Source organism: Aptenodytes forsteri, unplaced genomic scaffold, assembly GCF_000699145.1.
Source record: "Aptenodytes forsteri isolate BGI_AS27 unplaced genomic scaffold, ASM69914v1 Scaffold209, whole genome shotgun sequence".
Taxonomy (NCBI): Eukaryota; Metazoa; Chordata; class Aves; order Sphenisciformes; family Spheniscidae; genus Aptenodytes; species Aptenodytes forsteri.
Genome location: NW_008795034.1, coordinates 1,097,666 through 1,105,578, shown reverse-complemented (window position 1 = coordinate 1,105,578; position 7,913 = coordinate 1,097,666). Strand labels below are relative to the sequence as shown.

The 7,913-nt window shown below is 59.3% G+C and overlaps 1 protein-coding gene across 1 annotated transcript in view; it reads left to right on the top strand.

The window, feature by feature from the left end:
- CCDC183 (coiled-coil domain containing 183) overlaps positions 1-4,746 on the top strand; it is a 5,063-nt gene extending 317 nt beyond the window's left edge. The window contains exons 2-14 of the mRNA XM_009276443.1: positions 68-189; positions 352-429; positions 1,193-1,360; positions 1,498-1,602; positions 1,796-1,918; positions 2,310-2,438; positions 2,582-2,642; positions 2,725-2,825; positions 3,106-3,266; positions 3,617-3,806; positions 3,949-4,074; positions 4,325-4,421; positions 4,634-4,746. Coding sequence (XP_009274718.1) covers positions 68-189; positions 352-429; positions 1,193-1,360; positions 1,498-1,602; positions 1,796-1,918; positions 2,310-2,438; positions 2,582-2,642; positions 2,725-2,825; positions 3,106-3,266; positions 3,617-3,806; positions 3,949-4,074; positions 4,325-4,421; positions 4,634-4,746 — 1,574 coding nt within the window. The remainder of the gene's footprint in view (positions 1-67; positions 190-351; positions 430-1,192; positions 1,361-1,497; positions 1,603-1,795; positions 1,919-2,309; positions 2,439-2,581; positions 2,643-2,724; positions 2,826-3,105; positions 3,267-3,616; positions 3,807-3,948; positions 4,075-4,324; positions 4,422-4,633) is intronic.
- Positions 4,747-7,913: the final 3,167 nt, after the last annotated feature.

The window sequence follows — 7,913 nt, the reverse complement described above, 5'->3', positions numbered from 1 at the left end:
GCGGGGGGGGCTCTTGGTCTCCCCATCATCCTGCGTGGTACCAACAGCGCCTTAATATTTCCTCCAGAGCAAGGGAGGAAGTTTTTCACGCAGTCATGTGAGGAAAAGCTTAGTCAGAACAGAGAGCTGCTCCCCCGCCTGCGTGAGGCGGTGCAGGAGGACGTCCATGCCCTGGGCATTGTCCAGAAGGTACGGGCAGGTCCCATCTGCTGTACCCCTTGCCTGGTGCTGGCCCTGCAGAGCCAGCTCCTCCGCCGGTCCTCTCCAGGAGCAGGCAGCACAGGGCAGCAATAGGATGTGACCGTCCCCAGGCTGACGGTGATGTTCTCTCCGCCCCTCTCCTGCCCACAGCACAACAAGCTCACCACCTCCGAGGCTTGCGGAGCGCAGCAGCACTTGGGCATCACTTTGGCAAGGAAGACGGTGGAGGTAACGGCAGGGTCTGGTGGGCACGGGCCGTCGCAGGGCGCAGGGCGCTGGGGCTCCGGCGGAAGAACAAGGGTGCGCAGCAGAGGGGCCTGGTGCTGGCACAAGGGCAGCCCCACAGGGCTGGTGTGGCGAGACACGGGGTGTTCACCTGTGGTCCCACGGGTCCCTTTCCACCGCAGGACCCATTCGTGCAGGTCCTCCTTTAGCTCCCTGAGCAGATCCTTTGTCCCAACACAGCTCCTGGCCATCCCACCCGGCGTGTCCCTGGGTCTGCCTGGGTTCCTGCGGGGTCCAGCTGCACCCCAGGGAGAGAGATGCTGTCTCTGCCCTTCGCTGCCTGTCCCAAGGTTATGACCTGGTTATAAGCCCATGGAGATAGAGGCACTGGCTCAGCAGAGCTGTCTTTGCCCAGGGCCCCTTGCAGGGATGGAGCGGTGCCACCGCTCTCTGCCAGCATCTGCATCTGGGGCACAGATCGATTTTATTGACGCCCAGCCCTGGGTCTGTGTTACGCAGAGTCCCTAAGCCCAACCCGCCGCTGCCGTCAGCAGATGTTGATGCCCACCTCTGCCTTACCCCAACCAGCCCCCCAGAGCAAAGCTCTCCCAGACCCTGTCCTGCCAAGGGAGTGACGATGTCCTGGAGCAACGTCTCGGTGTCCCCAGCTCTGCTTTGGGGGGAGTTTTCAGGCAGGACCCCCTTCTCCCACGGATGCCCAGCGAGTCCTGCCTCCAGCCTGGCAAACTCTCACGTGCCCATCCAGGTGGCCCAGGAGAAGCTCCGGGCCGACATCTTTCGCCGAGTGAACACGTGCAACATGCTGCTGTACCAGATGAGGCAGCGGAGCCGAGCCCAGGACGAGCTGCAGACACGGCTGCAGCAGCTGCAGGATGCCGAGATGGATGACCAGTGGCACCAGGCGCAGCTGCAGGTACCCAGGACCCCTTCCTGGGGTGGCAGCACCTGTGGGGGGGCTTTAATCCAGCCCCCATCCCTGCGTTCCCTGGGTGGGCGCTGGGCTCGGCATGCTGGGTCACCCCATGTCCCCCCCTCCCACCTCTGCCCCAGGTGATTCGCCAGCTGGAGAACAGCACTGAGAAGATGCTCATGAAAGTCCACGCTGGACAGAAGGTGACCGCCCTGTACCTGGCAGTGCGGGATGTCCTGAGGAAGGTGAGCTCCTCCTCACTGTGCCATCGTCCCACCCCCTCCCCCTGCAAAGGCAATGAAGTGCCATGGGGGCTGCACTGGTGGGACACCCTCCCGGCTCGGCTCGGTCCTCCTGCTCTCCTCCATCCCCTATCACAGCGCGCGGGGGACCCCCGGGGCTTGGTGGGGTGATGCGCTGTGGCTCCCTGTGTCCCAGGAGCTGGCCCACCTGCCTCCACACCTGGACCTCCTGTGCGGGATGGCCAAGCTGTACCACGGGGAGCTGGAAGACATGGAGCTCATGGCCTTGGATGCACTCAAAGCTGCTGATGTAACCAAGGTGAGGGGTTACACGTTGGGGCACGTTGGGGCCCTCTCCCACCCTCCAGAGCCCACAGACGGCACCATGCGCCCGGGCTGGTGAGTCTTCCTGCAATAAAGAGCAAAAGAGACTGAGCTGAGCTTGCCCACAGCACCCAGATGCCTCCATAGCTCCTCCCGCATCTTGCTCTTGGGCCAGACTGCCCTGGGGCTGGGGACAGCCTGCCCGAAGCACCAGCCATGGTGAAGGCAGCATGCTCCACCCTCCAGCCCTCCTTGCCCAGTTTACTTCCCAGCCTGTTTACATGACGGCGGTCATTTTTGACGCTGGCCATCCCAGAAGCTCAGCTGGCTCACAAAGGTCCATTCCGGCTATGGCAGCCGCTTCTCCCTTCTCTGATATGCTCCAGGAGGACATGGCCGAGATGGAAACCCAGTTCCTTGCAGAGAGAGAGTTCAGGTACCGCTCCCTGGCCACCCAGAAGGTACACATCGACAGACACTGGCTCAAGGAAGCAAGCGAAAGGCATCTGAGAGTGGTGAGCTGGGGGGACCCAGCGCAGGCGGGGATGCGGGCAGATGGCAGGCGTCAGTGCTGAGCCCCCCATGGGTGAGGGAGGCTGCAGGGCCAGCTCCCCCAGGGTGCCAGCAGCTCGGGGGGTGACGATGAATGTCCTTACAGCAAGCCGGGTATGAGCTCGCCATGGACTTCCCGACCATGCACCCACAGGACCCGCTGGTGGGTGAGTGCCTGGTGGGGTGCAGGGGGGTGGGACGTGGGCGCAGCCACAGGCATCCTTCCCTGCCGCTTCCCTCCCACCCCAGGTGCCGATCTGGAGGCCACCAAGTCCCAGAAGGAGCATGAGGCCTGGGTGACCGAGAAGATGGAGAAGGCCAAGACTGCGGTGCAGTGCTCCCACCTCTGGGTAACGTAAAAACCCATCATCTCCAGTAAAACCTGGGACTGCTCGAGCCCCAGGGAGCTGAGACCTCTCTGCTCACCTTGTTTCACTGTGGGGTTATCTGCTCTCCTCTGTCCCTGGAGCCCCCCAAAGCCCCTCTTGTGTGGGCAGGGATAGAGTTGCTTTTCTCCATGACATGAGCTTGCAGCAGTCCATGGTGCGGAAACCTCCCCGAGGCCACGGCCCGGATCCCGCACCCTGCAGGAGCACCATGGGCTGAGTCCTCGTGCTCTCCCCTGGCCAGGACATCCCCGGCAGGCTCCTGGCGCAGCAGAAGTCCTCGGCGGACCTGGAGCAGTATGTCAAGGAATGCAAGGAGAAGAAGCAGTTGCTGAAGGAGACGCTGAAGGAGCTGGAGCTGAAGCAGGCTGAGCTGAAGTTTCGCCAGCCCCCCAACAAAACCAGGTGCTGCTGGCCTCGGGACAGTCGTGCCAACTGGGCCACCACACTTGGGGGGGGACATGTGCATCACGGGTGTCCCAATGGGGCACCCCTTCCTCCCTCCCACTGCAGCTGCCCACCCCTCCTGCACCGGGAGGTTCTCTGAGCAGGGTGCTCCCCCGGCTCTGGTCCTGGCAGAGCACCCAAAGCTCCTGCTGTGGGCAGCAGGAGGACCCTTGCTCCTCGTCTGGCGTGGGAAGTGGTACCAGCAGCATGGAGCTGGGCTGCAGGCAGCATCTCTGCTCTGCAGTTGCGGGGGGGCAACCTGAGCAGCTTTTGCAACAGATTTGGGGTGTCTCTGCACCGCTGTGCAGTTGTATGGATGTGAATGTGGTTGGCTCCAGGATGCTGGAGGAGGAGCTGAGGATGAACTTGCAGTGGGAAGAGGCTCGGCTGGAGCAGATGCGAGCCCAGATGCTGAGGAACCAGGAGCTGCTGCTCGAGTTTGAAAACGGCATCGACAACCTCTTGGTCCATCTGCATGGCATCACCGTGCCCGGCCAGGTACCCGCGCGGCGCTGGGGTGACACGGCCCCGGCCAGTGCTCGGTGATGCAACAGCACAGCTCAGTGACACTTGTGCAGCCACCGTCACCCCAAGTGGCTCATTTTCCCCACTAAGGTGGTTCTTCTCTCTCTGACTCCAGGACGATTCTGTCAAGGCCAGGGGCGTGGAGGAGAAGCTCCAGCACTGTGGGCAGAAGCTGCAGTACCTGGTGGAGCGGGTGGCCGTCCTGCCCCCACACAAGCACAGCCCCGACGAGGACAACGAGGTGCGCGGGGGCTCCATCCCTGCTGTGGTCTTTGGGGACCCACATCGGGCTCTCCCGGATGGCCCATCCCAAGCCGTCCTCCTAGCTGGGAGGATGGAGGTGGCCCCAGGGAAAAGCCATGGAGCAGCTCAGCCCCCGGTGGCACTGGGCACTGTGGGGTGTGTCCCCCAGGGGGATATCGAGGTGGGGCACCCCTTGGGTTGTAACACCCGCCTCCCCTTCAGCAATTAACCCAGGGTGTCTTTCACAGACTTTTGTGAAGGTCAGAAATTTTCTGGAGAAAACAACCGCGAATGATCCGCAGAACCTGAAGATTTCCTTGGAGGACATAGGCAGTGGGATCCAAGGTAGGAGAGCAAAGTGGGGGGACACATCCCACAGCGACTGTCCCAGCCCCTGGGACCCAGTAGGCAGAGCCTGTGCCCGAGGGCTCGGCACGAGGGCTCTCTGGGATGCCACCAGCCCTCCAAAACATGCCGGCTCTCCCTGGGGACACAGGTACAACGGAGGTGGCCCTGCAGACCCTCCCCAGCCCGCTCCCCTCCACTCTCTCCTCCAGACCCCTTTGATTTTGCTGACAAAGACAATGCCCTTGTCCTCACCCGGGAAGACATCAAGAAGCAGGGGCTGCACCTGATCGAAAGCAAGAAGAAAAGTGGCAAGAAGAAGTAGCGGTTGCTCCACGAGAGCTTTGGATGCCCCAGACCACCCGTTGAACCCTTTTTCCAGCAGGTTTAATAGAGCAGATCTTTTTCATTCCTCCCAAGCCTGTGGTAAAGCTGGAATGGGGGGTCCTAGGTCACTTCTGTCACCCGGAACCCATGGGGGTCAAAACCTGAGGGGGTGCTGAGCTGGGTTTGGAGGCAGCCCCATCCCCGTGCCCCTCGCCCAGCTGCTCTCCCCGCAGAGGTGGGGATGGGCTGGGGTGGGGACAGCTTTCCTGGCCAGAGCAAAGCTGGGGGCAGGCTGGCTTTCTCCCCCTTGGTCCTGTGGGGCCAACACCTTCCTGGAACCTCTGGCCCCCCCAGACAGCTCTGGGACCCCGATGGGCTGGCGTCTGTCTGAGGCAGCTATGGGGAAATGTGGGGCAGGGACTGAGACCTGTACGGGTATCGGACCTCAGGGTGGGTGTCTTCGTGTCCGTGCGTGGGAGAGGAAGGGCAGACCCTGCCTTGGAAAGGTAGAGCCAAATCTGAGATGAAGCCCCTAGCCTGGGACTGTCTGACCTGTCTGTGGACCCTTTGTGCCTCTTCCCTCCCCTGGTCCCTGCACACACGTTGTGCGACTCGTACGCGTGACCCTAAACTCGGAGCAAACGTCAGGCGTTACCTCTGGGCTGCAGGGAGGTGCCTGGAGGTAAGGTCTAACCCAGCGTGACCTAGGACAGCAGAGGATGCTACACCAAGCCTTTGGCTCCAGGATGGGATCCCCAGCCCTGCTGATGGGTCACAAACACCCCGACGGTGGAGGCCACGTTGTCTTCTCTGCAAAGGCACTCGTAAAACAATGCTGCAAATAGGTGGTGCTGTTTCCCCAAGTACAGCCAACACTGAGGGCTTCTGCCAGCGACCTGTAGTCCTAGCTGGAGACCCAGGAGAGTGGCACCTCGCCCACTTCCCCAGGGGAACATCAGCATCAGACCAAGCTTTCACTGTCATTTCTACTTGGTCCCTGTACTTCATGCTGACATCACTTGTGACATCATCACTGGGGGGGAAGGAACGGCTGTTTCTGCCAAGCCTCTCAGCAGACTGGCAGGTCACACCAAATGTTCTTGGTGGGTTTTGTGTGACGACAGGTATGGGGATTATATTGCCAAAATACGGCACAACTTGTGATTTTTAAAGGGAGCTCCAGAAATAGCGTAATGTGCCAGTGAACACATCTAATGAGGCTTCCCGGAATCGATAGCCACATAGGCGGGCTCTTCTGCAATTAAAGACCACGCTATAATTACATCCATCCACCTCATGTCCCTGTCCCGTTCTCATGTGCCCACCACAGCCAGGGTGCGTGTGCTGGGGTCTGGGTCAGGGAGTCCTCTGCTGCGAGGAGCTGCCCAGCCATGGCAGCAGAAATCTGAAAATACTCTGCAAACCAGGGGGCCAAGCAGACAACGTGGCTGGATGGCGCTGGGCCACTCTGAAACTGTCCACGCTCAACACACCCAGGGTTTGCAGAAACTTAGCCAGGCCATGCTGGGTAGACTATGCTCAAATAAGGTGTCATTAGGAAGCAAAATACCTGCGCGACACCACCCTTGCTGCTGACTCGACATCTCTGCTTTTGGTGCAGAGGGCCACCAGGCTGATGCTGAGGTTGGTGCCCCCCTGGCACCCTGGGCCAACACAGTTGCCAGGGATGGCAGTATTGACCAGAAATCATGGAAAAATCTGCCCATCTGCGGGCTTTTGTACAAACCGTCCATCCCTTCTCTCTTTCAAGACTGTCCATGGCTGCTGCCAAAAGTTTTAACTACAAGGAGGCTGTAGGAGCCAGCGTGAGCTCTGGTGTTTGCCTTTACAAGGTCTGGTGCAACAGAACTAAGGAGCATCAACTTTTGTCTTGGCTTAGAAGCAGCAGCTCCAGGACACGTCTACTGGACAACAGTCACCACACCACTGAATAAATATGAATGGTTTGAATACAGCTGATAAAACAAAGAGAGACTCTAGCTTTATACACCTAGCTACGTGAGGGGTGGTTTCCTCCTGTGATGTCCTCAGGACCTTCTGAAGGGCTTCCCTTCCTCTCTTGGTGATGCAGAAACGAGCGTACGCCCCAAAGGTGCTGCAAGGGGAAGCAAAGGTTTTCATCTCTCCTCTTACCAAGAATGCCGGCTTGGGCAGAGATGAGCCCACAAACATCTGCCAAAGTCCCAGGTAGCCGAGAAACCCACCTCTCAGCCTGTTGGTCAACAATTGAGAATGTCCCAGTTCCAGGTATTCTGATAGCCCAAAGGTCGAGGAGAAGAGGAGGAGCAAATAATCAGCGTTTTGTGGCTGGTGGAAATGAAGGATGACTTGAGCATGGTGGTGGTGCTTTGTCCCTTGTGCCCTGCCCTGATGTACAGACGAGCAAGAAGAGACACTGGAAAGCTTTGGGGAAGACCTCCGTATCCTGAGGTGTTTCCTCTCCTTCCTCTTCAGCCTCTAAAAGGTGTTTGGTGAAGAGCAGAGCCAACATCCCTCAGCTAGACCAGGGGTTCCCATCGTTTGGGATAAACCCTGAAAAATGTGTCAGGCTCTTGGTCTGGTCTTTCCACTCTGGCTGTGGGGAACAGAAAAGCCACAAGACATGCTGAAGACTTCTCTCTGCTAGAGCTGGATGGAGAATCTGGTCTGTGGCCTATATGCCAGCTGCAAGGTCATTCTGGGATGTTTTAGCTGCCTTTAAAGGAGGGGAAGAGCAACAGCATGCAATAGCACAGGGGTTTCAGGTCTACTGAAATCATCAAGTTGTAAGCCGAGGATACAAAGGCTACCTGCTTCATCATGAGCATTTGCCCAATGCGTTCAGACACAGCATCCCAAATCCTCATCGCATCAGCGAGGCAAGGGGAAGGCGTGTCATCCCGCCAGCCAGCAGCTCACAGCCACGCAGCGTGCTCCCGACCGGGCAGACGGCGCTGGGATGCAATCAGACTGACTGCTGCTGCCTTACCCAGACCCGGGAGAGGCGGCGGGGGGGAAGGGGGGCAAGGGGGGTGAAGATGTACAAGAGAGAGTGGGAAGAAACCAGAGGCAGTGCCTTGGTTTCTGGATTTAAAAAAAAAAAAAGCAACAACCATGGGTGCCCCAGGAAGGTGGCGGCAGGGGCAGGAGCAGCACCCAGACAAT